Source organism: Pogoniulus pusillus, chromosome 3, assembly GCF_015220805.1.
Source record: "Pogoniulus pusillus isolate bPogPus1 chromosome 3, bPogPus1.pri, whole genome shotgun sequence".
NCBI classification, from domain to species: Eukaryota; Metazoa; Chordata; class Aves; order Piciformes; family Lybiidae; genus Pogoniulus; species Pogoniulus pusillus.
In genome coordinates, this window is record NC_087266.1 from 32261669 (window position 1) to 32279663 (window position 17995).

At 46.5% G+C, this 17995-nt stretch overlaps 1 protein-coding gene across 1 annotated transcript in view; it reads left to right on the forward strand.

Moving 5' to 3' along the window:
* Positions 1 to 696: 696 nt before the first annotated feature.
* The window catches only part of LOC135188545 (protein orai-2-like), a 32967-nt gene continuing 15668 nt past the window's right edge, over positions 697 to 17995 (forward strand). Inside the window, 1 exon segment of the mRNA XM_064168040.1 lies at positions 697 to 957. Coding sequence (XP_064024110.1) covers positions 697 to 957 — 261 coding nt within the window.

Below are 17995 nucleotides of genomic sequence, written 5' to 3' on the forward strand. Positions count from 1 at the left end.
GTCATCTTGAAGCCTGCCAAGGTGAAAGCTAAGACAAAATATTTGACAAAGAATGGTTCAAAAGATAATTTAGGGGAGGGGACCTCTGGTGCACAAGAGGAGGAAGAGGAGACATACAGTCTTCAAGATTTGGTGAACACACTTAGATCTCAGTACTCTGATGAAAGGAGCGTTGTGAAATTGGCTGCCAAGAAAGAGGATGGTTCTGAGGATTTTAAGAGTGCTCTTAGGAAAGTTCCATTTCTAGGCTTGGGACAACCAGAACAACAAGAGGAAGAGGAGAAGGATGACATCCAGGATTCCAGTGATTCCCTCAGAGAGGTCAGGAAGTTAGAAAGGAATACTCAAGGGAATAAGGAGAGCAAATCCTAAAACTGGCTGTTGAGATGCCGTAGCATTGGTGCAAATGCCCTACAGGTAGGAGACAAGTCTGCCAAGCAGCTAAGGCCACTAACAAAGGAGAGTGGAGTGGACAAATACCTAGCAAGTCCTCTTGGTAAGATTAGATTGTGGACATGCCTCCTGCTGGCTGTGGCTATGAGATATCCTTCCTGAGATGATCTGCCATGGGCTGTCAAGAAGTGGAACACTGTTGAGCAGGGAATTAAGCTTCTGAAGGAGTTTGCTGTGAAGGAAGTGCTCTGTGGAGATCATGGCACACATGAGCCTGATGACATTCCTCTTGGAACAGGTCTCATGAAGAAGCTTATTAAGCTTGCTCCTTCAGTCTATGCTAACATCTTAGCTAGCAGGTTTCTACCAAGAAGTGATAATGAAAGGTCTTTCACTGTTGGTGAATTCACTGACCAGCTCAGGCAGATAGAGGACAGCTTGTCACATTCTGCCATAATCTGTGCCATAAAAACTATAGGTACAGATATGAAAGAAGGCGTAGAGAATGGCTTTAAGAACAGCATGGAAGAACTGAAGGAGGATCTTAAAAACATTTCCAATCTGGTAAAGGATACCATTCCTGCATCATCTGAATGGGTGCATGTTTCTGCCAGCAGGAACAGATGCCCACCTCCTGCAAGGCAATTCCAGCCCAGGAGGAGACAAATTCCACCTAGACATCAGCAATCACGTGCGTCACTGTGGATACTTCTGCGTGACACATACATGAACAAGTGGGATGGTAAACCTACTTCAGCTCTTCCAAAGTGAGTCAGGGAACTGCAGAGTGGCAGAAACAGGGGCAGAAATGCCAGGAGAGTAGCTGTCACTTCTTCAGCTCCCCAGAGCAACTGCAATTATTCCAACAATTGCAATTCCTCTCACAACAACACTAATCACTGTGTACACCCTACATGCCATGTTCAGCATTAGGGGTGCCCTGCCTCCAGCCAGGAGGAGGAAAGGGATAGTGGAGAGAACCAAACCTATTGGAATGTATTCATTAAGTGGCCTGGCAGTTCAAGAGTTCGGAAATACAGGGCTTTAGTTGACACAGGTGCTCAGTGTACTTTATTGCCATCTAATTGCAAGGGGACAGACTCTATCACTATTTCTGGAATCACTGGTGGATCTCAAGAGATAACTAAGTTGCAGGCTGAGGTAAGTTTAACTAGTAAAGAGTGGAAGACACATACTATTGTAACTGGTCCTGATGCGCCTTGCATTCTGGGAATTGACTTTTTGAGACAAGGTTGTTTCAAAGATCCTAAGGGTCACAAATGGGCTTTTGGAATAGCATCTGTGGAGACTGAGGATGGTAAATTGAAATTGTCCATTAGAGCTGAACTTTCTGATGAATCTGCAGTTGTGGGACATCATGACACAGAGGATCTGGAGCTGCCAATTGCTACTCAAACTGTGTACCACAGGCAGTACAGAACTAACTGAGACTCTTTGTTGCCCATTCATCAGCTGATTCATCAACTGGAGAGTCAGGCTGTCATTGAGAAAGCTCATTCTCACTGAATGAGTGAAAGTGATGTGAGCAAGACTGAATCCGTTGGGTTTGCACTATCTAATGTGCTGTAGTACCTCTGGGGTACTGCCACTTGCTGCAGGAGGCTGCTCCCCCTGGACTAGACTTTGCTGCTCTTGTGGAGACTGGGACCTGAGGCCAGTGATCCTCATCTCAGGGGCAGTGATCTGGCTGAGGTGCACATGTGCCTGCAGATGTAGTCTCATGGCACCAGGAAAATGAAAGAAGAAGATGCTGAAAAAGGGCAAATGGCTTAACCCCCCACCCAGCATTTTGGAGTAGGTATCCATTTCTCAGCTATCTCTTATCTTTACCCACAGCTGTAAAAAATGGAAGTGTCAAAGAGGTATTGGAATAAGATTCCATTGCAAATTTGGAGACCTAAACAGACACAGGAATCTAAAACATACAGCCATACATGTTGTCCTGTTATCTCATAGAATCATAGAATCAACCAGGTTGGAAGAAACCTCCAAGATCATCCACTCCAACCTAGCACCCAGTCATATCCAATCAACTAGACCATGTCACCAAGTGCCTCAGCCAGTCTCTTTTTTTAACACCTCCAGAGATGGTGACTCCACCACCTCCCTGGGCAGCCCATTCCAATGCCAATCACTCTCTCTGGCAACAACTTCCTCCTAAAATCCAACCTAGACCTCCTCCAGAACAACTAGAGACTGTGTCCCCTTCTTCTGTTGCTGGTTGCCTGGCAGAAGAGACCAACCCACACCTAGCTACAACCTCCCTTCAGGTAGCTGTAGACAGCAATGAGGTCTGCCCGTAGCTTCCTCTTCTGCAGGCTTCACACCCCTAGCTCCCTCAGCCTCTCCTCATAGGATTTGTGTTCCAGGCCTCTTACCCACTTCACTGCCCTTCTCTGGACATGTTTCAGTATCTCAACATCTGTGTTGAATTGAGGAGCCCAGAACTGGACACAGCACTCAAGGTGTGGCCTGTCCGGTGTTGAATACAGGGGCAAAATAACCTGCCTTGCCCCACTGGCCACACTGTTCCTGATCCAGACCAGGATGCCATTGGCTCTTCTGGCCAGCTGGGCACACTGCTGGCTCATGTTCAGTTTCTCTAAGCTCTTACAATAAATGGGAATCTTGTCAAATGAGCCAGCTCAAGTCTGCTCATCTGACCAGACAGAAGTGTGTGCTGCAGCATGCAGTGACTAGTTCTCCATAGTCCGCTAGATCTTCATTGCCTGTAACAGTGTTAAACCCTAGCTGACATTTGGCTCAGTCAGTCTGCAACTGATGACTTCAAGGAACAGACTAACACAATCAGCACGCTTGAGGAGAGTGAAATATTTCACACAGAACCTGTTCAAAAGTCGCACATTTAAGAAGTGTCACTGCTGGGTCGCACAGACCAAGCTATCAGCTTAGTAGAATTATTCTAATGGAGAGAAGACAACTTAGGGTCACAGTCTGCTGGAAAGAGTCACTCTGCAAAATTCAGCACTGCAGGGTATTTTTTTGGGCATTTGGGGTTTGTCTTTTTAAGCTGTCGAATACTGTTTTATGTAATAATAACAGCATTTACCTGTGCCAAGATAAAACTAATAAAATCTTACACTTCATAAAATCACCTTTTTGCTGATGGGATCAAGGACTGCTATTTTTTAAATCATAAAAATGGTCTGTATGATATGTCAAGTGAATTATAGATGTTTTTTGTACTTCATTAGACTACAATCATACACACTGAGGTAAGATGTAAGGTTTGACAGCACCTAGCAAAGAAACTAATGGGGAGAAAATTGAGAGGATAGATCCCTTAAGAATTTATCAGGCTTTGAAATGGACTTAAAGATAATTTTCTAATTATTACTTAAAATATTTTTTAAATGTATTTATTATTTTAAATATTTAGGTTATTTTCTCTTGTTGTTTAACAATGAGTAGAGTAAGATACAGGAATGGGAAATAATAAAGTCATTAATTTACCCACAGGTCCTGAGGGAACTGGTTGATGAAGTTGCTAAAGCACTACCCATCGTATTTGAAAGGTCCTGGCAGACTGGTGGAGTTCCTGCTGACTGGAAAAGGGCAAACATAACACACATCTGCAAGAAGGGAAAAAAGGATAACCCTGGGAACTATAAACCAGTCTTACCTCTGTGCCTGGCAGGATCATGAAGCAGATCCTCCTGCTAAGGCAAATGGAGAACAAAGCAGAGGTGATTGGTGGTAGCCAGCAATGGCTGCACCAAGGGCAAATCATGCCTGACAAACTGAGAGGCTTTTTATGATGAAGTCACAGCAACAGTGGACAAGGGAAGGGCAACTGACATCATCTACCTGGACCTGAGTAAGGCATTTGACTCTGTCCCACATGACATCCTGGGCACCAGACTGGAAAAACACAGACATGATGGGTGGAGCACTGCTGGATAAGGAATTGGCTGGATGGTTACACACAGATAGTGATGATCGATGGCACAATGTCCTCCTGGAGACTGGTGCCAAGTGGCATCCCTCAGGGGTCAGTGCTGGCACCAGTGCTGTTTGACATCTTTGTCAGTGACACGGACAGAGGAATCAAGTGCAGCCTCAGCAAGTTTGCAGATGGCACCAAGTTGTGTGGCACAGTCAACTTGCTAGAGGGCAGGGATCCATCCAGAGGGACCTGAACAGGCTGCAGAGGTGGGTGTGGCAGGGCACACCCATGACCCTGCGCCACCGAAGGTTTGAATGGGGCACAAACTGTTTTCCTCACCCCCTCCCCCCTCTTCCCTCACCCCTACCTCCGACTCCAGAAGTTTGGAATGTGGAATGTGGAAAGAAGTAGGCACAAAGTTCAAACCCCCGCCCCTGTGGGAAGAGCAAGTCGCCCCAGATTATACATATGGCAACTGGACACATTGTCTAGTCGGACTTAAGGGGAATCTTGAGGAGCAACAGTGAGGAGCAAGCACATGGTCCCTGCTTTCCGACCACCGCATCCTGATTTCCTGCTGCAGGAACCTGCCTCTGCTGCAAACCGCCGCCACTGGTGGGAGCACCACAGAGCAGCCCAGCTTGGCGCTGCATTGCCCCACGGCCTTTGCTGTGGAAGCTGTCTGCAGTCATTCTGGGCTTCGGCAGGTTGACTCGCATTGGAGTCTGTACTGTGTTGATTGTTGATCCACTACCAGATTACAATTCACAGTTCCAGACACTGCTGCAATGGAGCCAAGGGACGAGCTCCAAATTCCTGCTCCCCCCCAGTGAGTAGCACAGACACTCTGTGGGGCAGAGCCATTCTTGTGGCCAAGCCTTTTTCAACTTTCCTGATTTTTCTCACTTACTATACTGCCAATAAGCAGCCTTGTGAAGATTTTCCCAAACAAACTAGAACCCAAAATTAACTAATTTGCATAGAGTTGTGGGCAGGGCTTTCCAGAAATAAAAATAACTACTATTTTATAATTACTGCCTTCTCAACTGGTTAATTGGGTTGATGAAAATCTTAACATGAGCCTGCAGTGTGAGCGCAGAACAGACAGCAACCACGTGCTGGGCTGCAGCAAGAGAAGTGTGGCCAGCAGGGCAAGGGAGGGGATTCTGCCCCTTTGCTCTGCTCTCCTCAGACCCCACCTGGAGTCCTGTGTGCAGTTTTGGAGCCCCCAGCACAAGAAAGACATGGAACTGTTGGAGCAAGTCCAGAAGAGGGCCATGAAGATGCTTGGTGTGCTGGAGCAGCTCTGCTATGAGGACAGGCTACAAAAGTTGGGGCTCTTCGGCCTGCAAAAGAGAAAGCTTTGAGAAGACCTTGTAGTGGCCTTCCAGTATCTGAAATGGGCCTACAGGAAGGCTGGGAAGGGACTATTGACAAGGTCTTGTAATGACAGGACGTGGAGTAATGGGTTTAAACTGGCAGAGAGGGGATTTAAACTGGATGTGAGGAAAGGGTTCTTTCCAGTGAGTGTGGTGAGACACTGGCACAGGTCACCCAGGGAGGTTGTGGACTTGAACACCTCCATGGTGTTCAAATCCAGGTTGGATGAGGCCTTGAGCAACCTGTTCTAGTGGGAGGTGTCCCTGCCTAGGGGGGGAGGGGCTAGAAGTAGATGATCTTTGAGGTCCCTTCCTACCTAAACCATTCTATGATTCTATGATTCTTCACTCTGAAATGGGTCAAGAACTGGCTGGAGGGCTGGGCCCAGAGAGTGCTGGTGAATGGTGCCACATCCAATTGCAAGCTGTCACTAGTGATGTTCCCCAAGGGTCAGTGCTGGGCCCAGTCCTGTTAAATATCTTTATTGATGATCTGGACGAGGGGATTGAGTCCAGTTTGCAGATGACACCAAGCTAGGAGCAGGTGTGGATATCTTGGAGGGTAGGAGAGCCCTGCAGAGGGACCTGGCCAGACACAGGATGAGTGGGCAGAGGCCAATAGGATGAGATTTAACAAGGCCAAGTCCTACACTTTTGCCACAACAACCCCAAGCAGCACTACAGGCTGGGGACAGAGTGACTGGAGAGCAGCCAGGAAGAGAAGGACCTGGGGGTATTGCTACATAGTGCCCATACTAGTGGCCAGTGTGGCCAGCAGGACAAGGGATGTTATTCTTCCCCAGCATTCAGCACTGGTTAGGCCACATCTTGAGTACTGTGTCCAGTTCTGGGCTCCTCAATTCAAGAGAGATGTTGAGGTACTGGAAGGTGTCCAGAGAAGGGCAACAAAGCTGGTGAGAGGCCTGGAGCACAGCCCTGTGAGGAGAGGCTGAGGGAGCTGGGGGTGTGCAGCCTGCAGAAGAGGACCTCATCGCTGCCTACAACTACCTGAAGGGAAGTTGTAGCCAGGTGTGGGTTGGCCTCTTCTGCCAGGCACCCAGCAACAGAAGAAGGGGATACAGTCTCAAGTTGTGCTGGAGGAGGTCTAGGCTGGATGTTAGGAGGAAATTGTTGGCAGAGAGAGTGATTGGCACTGGAATGGGCTGCCCAGGGCGGTGGTGGAGTTGCCAGCCCTGGAGATGTTTAAGAAAAGCCTGGCTGAGGCACTTTGTGCCATGGTCTAGTTGACTGGCTGGGGCTGGGTGCTAGGTTGGAGTGGATGATCTTGGAGGTCTCTTCCAACCTGGTTGTTTCTGTGGTTCTATTCTATGATGCCATTGAATCAGTAACATGCCATCTTCTTGAACACTATAATTGGTTCTGGTTAACCTGTACCTAGAAGTACCCAGCAAAAACTCAGGTCAGTAAAGGATGCTGGGTGTGACCATAGATAGGTGTGATGCGATACCACATTCAAGAAATACTCAAAAGATTTGGACCATTGCTTTAAAGAAAAGACAAGTAACCAGGGAAAAGATAACCTTACAGAAGGTGACACGTGTAAGATAAGATGACCTTATGTAAGGTGACATATTTAAGCAACACAGTGAGCATGCTATGGTATTCAGCAGTGCACAAAACAATTTTCCCCCAAGACTATACAAAGATAAAGCAATGCCAATAAAATCAGAAGATAGCAACATTCAGTGGACATACTCTAAGCAAAATATTGTTTTCCCAGCTGTGAGGAGCCAATTAGCACAACATGTATTTGAATCTGAAGCACAGAGTGTGCTCTTAGAGATAATTAAAACATGCTGAGCTCTAAGTTCAAAATTTAAGGTATGATATCAGTATCTCACACATTGAAGTGCATGCAGACATCAAAATGGCAAGAGAAAGCCATTTAACCTTGAGGCAGATAGTTAAATAGCTGCCTGTTGACTGCTGTTTGGAAACAATGCATAAAAAATCCAGGACTGGTAGGTGGGAGACTGCAGCCTGAGCTTGCTGACTTACTGATCGGATCCAGTGCTGCCATTTCTGCATCTCTGCCCCACATGGGCATAAATGCTGGAGTAGTTGAGCTGCAGCCAGGGTCTTGGGCAGCCTTCACCATTTAAAAACTGCTGAAAATGTGATCAAAGGCTAAATTCAAAGTAGAGTGAATTAGGTCTCCTTAATCCACTTGTTTTATAGGCCATAATGAATCACTTAAAACATGAAAGAAATTTTTGGAATGAAGATGATTGCCAACATATCCTTACATGAAATGTGAACAACTCATTAATCCTAAGATCCTACTCAAAGGTGAAATCCTAATGCACTTGTTCAATTAAAAATAAATATTGCAGCACCAATGGCAACTCCTCATTTAATTCTTTTTATCTAGAGGCTTAAATGTTCTTGGTCTACATTTTACTCAGGGTACTCAATAAAGTACTTTTTGCCTTTGGAGCAACTTCTTCCCACAATGCAGTAAGCAAATTATTAACCAATTATGTGACTATTCATGCATACCTGATCAGTTTTAAGTACTTAACATTGTCCACTGACCTAGTAAATCAGTTCTTGTCTACTATGAATTCTTGTCTACTATGGATTGGTGTAGTCTCACCAAAAAATCATGTTGTAAGTATATAAGATGTGAATAAAATGAATTTGTATGCCATGGAAAAGATAAACAGTATCAAACACGCAGAGAAACATACAGTTGTTTAATTCATGAACTGCTGAGGCTTTAATAACAAACAGTGTATTTTTGTCATAATTCAAGTTTTATTGCAACTCTTTTGAACTCCAGACAGCTGTAATTTCCTTTTGTCTATCAGCCAAAAGGAGTTTTACCTTTGTTTGGTATTTTGCAAGGATTAAAAGAAAGAATGACTCAGAAAATTGTATTTGAAGCTGCTGGGTAAAGTTATTTTCACTCCCCAGAGGTAATGTTTTCTATGCCAAGCTTGAAGTTTTGAACTACAAAATAAAAGTGTGCTAAATACTGATTTTATTAGCCCTTTAAGCATTTCACTTTGAAATAATGGGAGAAAAGATCATAATACTTTTATGTGCAATAAATCAGTTCTAGAAAGGGACGTACAACACAATGCAATTATTTAGCATTAGTAGTTCTCTTGGCCTTCTTGGAACTTGTCTCTGTGGGAATAGTTTGTCTTGCTGCCATCCTCTGTGTTGTCAAATAACAAAAGTTCACACCACTTTTATCAACACCATTTTAGAAAAGTCAGCAGACTGGAGAAGCAGAGCCAAGGAACAGAGAGTCTCTTTCAGTGATCTTTATATAAAAAATCATATTCCCACCTTATGATAAACGTTCTGCATTCCATGAACAAGAACAGTCTATCCATCTGCACTCACCGACAGAGTGGCACAAGGAAGAGGTAATGTTAAACCAGGTGAGAGCTTCCTAAATGTTTTTTAAACCCAAACTATTTCACTCTGGCAAAACAACAAGTCTCCTGGACAGTTGTTCCTTGTGTGAGCTAGTTTGTCCAAGCCTATTATGTACAGAACATTCAGAAGAGCCCTTTCAATTCACAGAGTTATAAGAGAATAAAATAGACTGCTGAGGGAAGTAGTTACAGCAACAAGAATCAAAGCCTGGAACTGACAAGCATCTAGAGACTCTTACAATACTGGGTAGGTCTCCTGAAAGAGAAGAGATTAACCAAATGAATGACTCTGGGTTTATCAGAGGGCTGCAGCACCTCTCCTATGAGGACAGACTGAAAGAGTTGGGGCTGTTCAGTCTGCAGAAGGGGGCTCCCAGATGACCTTCTTGTGGCCTTTCATTATATGAAGGGGACCTACAAAAGAGCTGGGGAAGGACTTTTCAGGATACTAGGGAGTGCCAGGACTGGGGGGAATGGAGCAAAGCTGGAGATGGGTAGGTTCGGACTGGCCGTGAGGAGGAAGTTGTTCAGCATGAGAATGGTGAGAGGCTGGAATGGGTTGCCCAGGGAGGTGGTTGAGGCCCCGTCCTTGGAGGTGTTTAAGGCTAGGCTAGATGGGGCTGTGGCCAGCCTGATCTAGCATAGGGTGTCCCTGCCCATGGCAGGGGGGTTGGAACTAGATGATCCTTGTAGTCCCTTCCAACCCTGACTCTTTCCCTCCAAAACTTACGTGCTCCACACCTCTCAGGCAGTATGGCATCTTTCCTATACAACTCTTCTTCCTCCCACAAGCTCTTTCAAAGACTGACAGTCTCCATACAGGGATAATTATCCCAGTGAGGCAAAACACCTGCACACTGCCATTTCAGTGGTCTTAAAGTGAGGAAAATGAAATTCTTCATCTTCAGATGGTGACACAGAAAATACACACATTTTGCAACAGGTAAGTGTATACCTGTGTGTTGCATCACATGCATGCATCCATGGACACCCATACACAATTTATTTCTACCAAAGCTTGATTCTAACCCTACTGTCGCCTGTGCTTATACTGACCACACCTCTGGTAATTCAATCTGTGCAAAGCATCTGTCACTGCATTTTTGGGAGTAGTTTACATGACAGGGTGTCTTCAAAATGAGTTTTAGCAGTGCCACAACTACCTGATATCTTTCCAGATGAAGTAATTGTGCCTCCTTTGGCCAGCTCCAAGCAGCCTCTTAGTTCTAGCTATAAAGGAGTGGCACACTTCATTTTAAAAGGTCTACTCAGCACTTATCTTCCCTGAAGTGTTAGCTCAAGTTATCTGCATGAGGTTAATTCCTTCAGTCAAGTCAGCCAAGTTGTAAAATACCACTTCAAGAACATAGAGCAACATGATGCTGCTGGACCTGACTGCATGCTGGCATAACCTCACCTTGAATGTTTTTCTTTTCTTTTCCCCACTGTTGAAATAATTTTTAAGGCAGTTCTGTCATAGAATGAAATAGTCATATTCTTCATCACCTCTCTAACCTTCCTAGTCCTTGGTTGCCCCTTGGAGGCACAGCAATTTGTTGAGTTCTGCCTTTGACCCAGTGTCTCAGACCTGAAAGATTTTAGACCACTTTGCCTCCTACCGTTTGTTTGCTTTTCTTGTGCTTTCAAAAAAGTTGTTAGGGAATTTGCTACAAGTTCTTGCTGCTAAAAACTGCTGTAGTAATAGCATTAATAAGATGTAAGACAGACAAATAACACGTCAGAGACTTGTGGAGCTTTTCTCTAAAAATATTGAAATACAGTATGTGGAAAGTATTATACATCAAATTGATTTTTCATAGAAAAGTTTAGTGAATCAATCCTCTACTCATAAATAAAATGGGATAAAAGAGGTGGAACTACTCCTGCAAAGTCTAGACATTTTCTTTTTAATTTCTTTTTTAGCAGGTAATTGGTACTGCTTCCTGCAATGTCTCTGATGGTTAGAATCAGTTGTAGCTTTTTACACATGCACCCTAAAAATGCACCCATGCAGGAGTCCTTCATTTATAAATGTCTAGTTATGTCTATCCTCATCCATGCCAAATAGCTCCCAAGAGTGCTTGCTTCAACCTCCCAAATTGATCTGGATGTTACAACTCCAGAAAATGAATAGGCCACAACATGAAGATGAGGGATGAGCAACTGATGTCATTTACCTGGACCTGAGCAAGGCCTTTGACACCGTCCTGCACCACATCCTGGTCTCCAAGCAGGTAACAGATGGGTTTGATGGGTGGAACACTGGATGAATAAAGAACTGGCTGCACCCGAAGAGTGGCTATCAATGGCCAAGTGGAGGCCAGTGACAAGCAGCGTCCCTCAGGGATCAGCCCTGGGACCAGTCTTGTTCAACATCTTTGTGGGTGCCATGGACAGAGGCATTGAGTGCAACCTCAGCAAGTTTGCTGATGACACCAAGCTGTGTGGTGCAGCGGACAGGCTGGAGGGCAGGGATCCATCCAGAGGGAGCTGGACAGGCTGGAGAGGTGGGCACAAACCAACCTCATGAGGTTCAACAAGACTGTGATGGTTTGGGTGTTCCCCGCCCCCCCACACTTTAGAAATCACCCAGACTAGACTCAGCCAGCTCTGGAAATTTGAATGAAGCTATTTATTTACAGCTTAGCACAATATACAAGCAGATGTTTACAGTATATACAGTTATATACAGAAATATACCAGGTAAAAAGTAATACAGAAATGCAACAGCCCTCCCAGAAACCTGAGTTCCCAGGAGGGGCTCCCAACCACCCTTCCACCTTCTCCCACCCCTCTCAACCTTACCCCAGTCCCAAGGAATAAGGGAGGTTTGGCCAGGGGGTTAGGAAGCAAAGTGGTTTAATCAGTGATATGGCAGAGAGGCTAGAAAGAAGAAAAGGCAGCTCCAAGATCCCCAGCAGCAGAAGTGCCTTATCTATATCTGGATTCTTGTTCTTATACCTCTCAGCAAGCCTATGAGTGAAGTAGACATCATCACTGTTTGCCTTTCACAGTCTGTAATTTAGTTCTTCTCACCAAAACATTCTGGCTAGCTTCAAACTAGCACAAAGACCAAGTGCAGTATATGTCACAGAATCACAGAATTAACCAGGTTGGAAAAGACCTCTAGGATCACTGAGTCTAACTTATCACCTAACCCTTCTAATTAACCAAACCATGGCACTTAGTGGCTCATCCAGCCTCCTTTGTCATGGAGGGCCTGTCGGCCTGAAAATAGGTTTATTCTTGCCTTGCCTTGCCTTGCCTTGCCTTGCCTTGTTTTTCTGCCTAAACCAGAGGTAAACACATAACGAGCACAAAGGGGCACAACAGACCTGTTGCCATAAAGTTTGTCCTGCCCAAGGCCCCTGATTGTGTAAGGTGGTTGTGTAAGCCCCCCCACGCCCAGCTCATGCCTGCCTAGTGTAAGGCCTGTGTGATTCCCATGTCTGGGAGGTCCAGGCCTGTGGCATTTACCTGTTACGGTAAGGTTTGGTTAACTGCCAACCTGATTGGTCATTCTAGTGCCCAAAGTGCCATTAATCTCAGCCCACATTCAATAAATGGGGGGACACAAGTAAACAAAGTGTTCAGGCTCCCCCAATCACTCACTTGCTCAGGCTCACTCGCTCAGGCTCACTCGCTCACTTAGACTCACCAGCACTGCTTTTGTTTATGCCTGCCTGCATGCCCACCTGCAGGGCATCTGCCTTTACGGAGCTCAGTCTCCCAGCCAGCCGTGCACACCTGCATGCCACTGTGGTGAGTTATCAGGACCAGATCCTGTATTGCCTGCTATTACCTACGGAGCTCAGCCTCCCATGCAGCCATGTACTCTATTCTATGCCTGCTGCCTTATCATTGCCTGGTAAGTGTGCCATTGCCACTGAGTTAACCAGGAGCAGACTCCACTTGTCTGCACGCGATTGGCCTATGTAGCCAGCGTGAGACTGTGCTGAGACTGCATGGCATCGTACTTCTCCTGCACCTGAGGTCTTGCCTAAGAGTCCCTGGACAGAGCGTCTAGGAGAAGCCAGGAGACAAGGGCAGAGATTGCATCTGTCACCAGGAGAACTAGGTCAGAGACTGTCCTTTCCCCAGAAGCCGGGAAGATTCCCCTTTCTCCTAAAGCCGGGAGGATTCCAGCCTCAAAGTCCATGGGCACAGTCCCCTGAAGTTCGGGCACTGGCATAGGCTGTGATGTAGCCCTGGAGGGTGATTGATAAATAATAATAATTGTTAGTGAATGCTTTAATGCCTCTGTAATTTCTAATGCCTCCTGCCATAGAGCAGAAAGAGCTTTCAGCCCACCTGCTGGGCTGAAATATAGACCCCAAGTGGCATTAAGCCATGGGGAAGCTCCTCTTTCAGTTTATAGTTTCAACTGTTTGCTAGTTATTAATAAGTTATTGTTTGATATTATTCCTAGAATGTCTCCATGACCATGTAGATTCTTTTAATATTAAAATACAGTGGTTGGGGGTGGTAAGAGTTCAGAATATTGAAGTTAATAAAGTATATATTTTTATAGAATATTATCTCACACCAATTAATTTCTCCCCTCTGACACAATCAGTGTAGGTGGCAGAATACCCTTCCGTGACATCCTTTTAAACACCTTCAGGGTTGGTGACTCCACCACCTCCCTTGGCAGCCCATTCCAATGCCAAACACACTTTCCATGAAGAATTTCTTCCTAATATCCAGCCTAAACCTGTCCTGGTGCAGTTTGAGACTGTGTCCTCTTGTTCTGTCCCTGGGTGCCTGGGAGAAGAGACCAACCCCTGTCTGGCTTCAACCTCCTTTCGGGTACTTGTAGAGAGCAATAAGGTCTCTCCTGAGCCTCCTCTTCTCCAGGCTGTGCACCCCCAGCTCCCTCAGCCTCTCCTCACAGAGCTGTGCTCCAGGCCCCTCAGCAGCCTTGCTGCCCTTCCCTGGACACAGTCAAGCACCTCAACATCTTTCTTAAATTGAGGGGTCCAGAACTGGACACTGTACTCAAGGTGTGGCCTAACCAGTGCTGAGTACAGGGCCAGAAGGACTTTCCTTGTCCTGCTGGCCACACTGTTCCTGATAGAGGTCAAGATGCCTTTGGCCTTCTTGGCCACCTGGGCACACAGCTGGCTCAAGTTCAGTCAGCTGTCAACCAGTACCCCCTGGTTTTTCTCTGCCTGGCTGCTCTCCAGCCACTCTGTCTCCAGCCTGTAGCGCTGCTTGGAGTTGTTGTGGCCAAAGTGCAGAACCCTGCACTTGGCCTTGTTAAAACTCATAGCATTTGACTGTGCCCGTCTGTACAGCCTGTCCAGGTCCTTCTGCAGAGCCCTCCTGCCTCCAACACATCCACACCTTCTCCCAGCTTGGTGTCATCTGCAAACTTACTGATGCTGGACTCAATCCCTTCATCCAGATCATCAATGAAGATATTAAACAGAACTGGACCCAGCACTGATCCCTGAGAGACACCACTAGTGACAGCTGCCAACTGGATGTGGCACCATTCACAGAATCACAGAATCAGAATCAGTCAGAGTTGGAAGGGACCACAAGGATCATCTAGTTACAACCCCCCTGCCATGGGCAGGGACACCCTTCCCTAGACCAGGTTGGCCACAGCCTCATCCAGCCTGGCCTTAAACACCTCCAGGGATGGGGCCTCAATCACCTCCCTGGGCAACTCATTCCAGGGTCACCACCACTCTCTGGGGCCATGTTGTTTCCCTTCTTTATGCTGGGAAATGCATCTTTATTAGATTAAAAGTTATCTCTTAATTAAAATTTCTACAAGAGAAAACACTCCCCACCATCCTCTGCTTTCAGCAAGGAATCTGCCTTTTACTGTGCTCATAATTTCTATCAATTTGTACATTGTAAATATACCTAAATATGTGAAGTAAACACACAGAAGTTTGGGGTGAAAGGGATCTCTGGAAAACTAGTCTAATATTGCCTTCAGTGCTGCATCAGGTCAGTCAAGTAAATACTTGAACAATGATTTGAGGTAAAGTGACCCACAACACTGTCCTTTTAGGTGTACCATAGTTTGATGTTTTGGACTCAATCTCACAGCCACTGAGTATCCAAAGCACTGAGGGAAATAAATGTGCTGCATGTGATCACGCTCTATTTGAAAGCTGTTTGGCTTTTTTGTCCAGTGAGAGTTTTTTACCTATGACCATTGGGTGCACTACAGCACAGTGGGTAAAGTGCCATTCTATTCCTGTTGTAGGCATGAGTAGGCATAAACTGAAAAGAGATGAAGAAGACCTCTGCATTTCCTACTGTCCGACCACTAATAGCCAATGGGACCAACCTCCAAAAAACAGAAGCAGCAGCAGGTTGGGTATACTACATGCCTGAAGTCCAATACAACTTCTCTGGTTTATACCTAGAAAGATTCTGATTGTTTGAAGGGTATTACCTGATTACTTCATATTCCTGAGTTTGACAGGAGTCACAAGAAGGCATTAGGTATACCATGACTTTATAGCTATGGAATTTTAAGCTGTTGGTTTTGTTAGAATTGTCTCTCAGGTTGTATTTATTAATTAGAATTATTAGTGTTAATTATTAATATAATTCATTAATAGTAATTGTATTAGAATCATAGAATCATAGAATCAACCAGGTTGGAAGAGACCTCCAAGATCTTCCAGGCCAACCTAGCACCCAGCCCCAACCAATCAACTAGACCATGGCACTAAGTGCCTCATCCAGGCTTTTCTTGAAGACCCCCAGGGACGGTGCCTCCACCACCTCCCTGGGCAGCCCATTCCAATGCCAATCATTCTCTCTGTGAAGAACTTCCTAATATCCAGCCTATACCTACCCTGGCACAACTTGAGACTGTGTCCCTTTGTTCTATTGCTGGTTGCCTGGGAGAAGAGGCCACCCCCCACCTGGCTACAATGCCCCTTCAGGTAGTTGTAGACAGTAATAAGATCACCCCTGAGCCTCCTCTTCTCCAGGCTAAACAGGCCCAGCTCCCTCAACCTCTCCTCATAGGATTTGTGCTCCAGGCCCCTCACCAGCTTTGTTACCCTTCTCTGGACACCTTCCAGCACCTCAACATCTTTCTTGAATTGAGGGGCCCAGAACTGGACACAGTACTCAAGGTGTGGCCTGACCAGTGCTGAGTACAGGGGAAGAATAACCTCCCTTGTCCTACTGGCCACACTGTTCCTGATGCAGGCCAGGATGCCATTTGCTCTCTTGGCCACCTGGGCACACTGCTGGCTTATCTTCAACTTACTGTCTATCAGTACCCCCAGGTCCCTTTCCTCCTGGCTGCTCTCCAGCCACTCAGTCCCCAGCCTATAGCGCTGCTTGGGGTTGTTGTGGCCAAAGTGCAGAACCCTTCACTTGGCCTTGTTAAATCTCATCCCATTGGCCTCTGCCCACCCATCCAGCCTGTCCAGGTCCCTCTGCAGGGCTCTCCTACCTCCCAACAGATCAACACCTGCTCCTAGCTTGGTGTCATCTGCAAACTTACTGATGATGGACTCAATGCCCTCGTCCAGATCATCAATAAAGATATTGAACAGGACTGGGCCCAGCACTGATCCTTGGGGAACACCACTTGTGACTGGCTGCCAACTGGATGTGGCACCATTCACCACCACTCTCTGAGCTCTGCCATCCAGCCAGTTCTTGATCCAGGACAGAGTGAATCTGTCCAAACCATGAGCTGCCAGCTTGGCTAGGAGCTTCTTGTGGCAGACTGTGTCAAAGGCTTTGCTGAAGTCCAAGTAGACTACATCCACAGCCTGCCCCACATTCACCAGGCAGGTAACCTGATCATAAAAGGAGATCAGGTTGGTGAGGCAGGACCTGCCCTTCCTAAACCCATGCTGGCTGGGCCTGATCCCTTGGCCATCCTGTAGGCGCTTTGTGATGGCACTCAAAATGACCTGTTCCATCACCTTGCCTGGCACTGAGGTCAGGCTGACAGGTCTGTAGTTTTCTGGCTCCTCTTTACGACCCTTCTTGTGAATGGTATCACATTGGCAGCTTCCAGTCTTCAGGGACCTCTCCAGTGAGCCAGGACTGCTGATAAATGATGGAGAGTGGCTTGGCCAGCTCAGATGCCAGCTCTCTCAGCACCCTAGGGTGGATCCCATCCGGTCCCATGGACTTGTGAGGATCCAAATGACACAGCAGGTCCCTTACTGCTTCCTCATGGATTAGAGGGGGACTGTACTGGTCCCTGCCTCCATCCACAACTTCAGGAGTCCAGCTGTCCTGGAGACAACCTGTCCCACTAGTGAAGATTGAGGCAAAGAAGGTGTTAAGCACCTCTGCCTTTTCCTCATCCTTTGTCATGATGTTCCCCTCTCTATCTAGTAAGGACTGGAGGTTGTCCTTGGCCCTTCTCTTGCCATTCATATATTTAAAGAAACACTTTTTATTTTCCTTGGCAGCTGTGGCCAGCCTGAGCTCCAAGTGGGATTTTGCCTCTCTAATTTTTCCTCTACAAGACCTAACAACTTCCTTGAACTTCTCCTGGGACACCTCCCCTCTTCTCCAAAGGTGATACACTCTCTTTTTAATCTTTAATTCCTTCAGCAGCTCCCTGCCCATCCAGCCTGGCTGCCTCTCTCGTCGGCTCATCTTCCAGCTCAGTGGCACTGCCTGCTCCTGTGCCTTCAGGAGTTCTTTCTTGAAGCAGGTGTCCTGGAGTCCTGTACCCCTAAATTCCTCTCCTGCCCGGACTTCGGGGGGAAAGGGGAAAAGCCGCCTGGTTTCCCCCCCCCTCGCCTGCCCTGCAGCCGTGAAGGGGGCGGGGACTGCCCCGTGAGTTCCCGCGCTGGAGCCAGGCTGGGATTGGCCGTGCGCTTTCGCGCCTAAAGTGTGGTGACTCTGCCCTTTGTCTAGCCAAGGTTATAAAT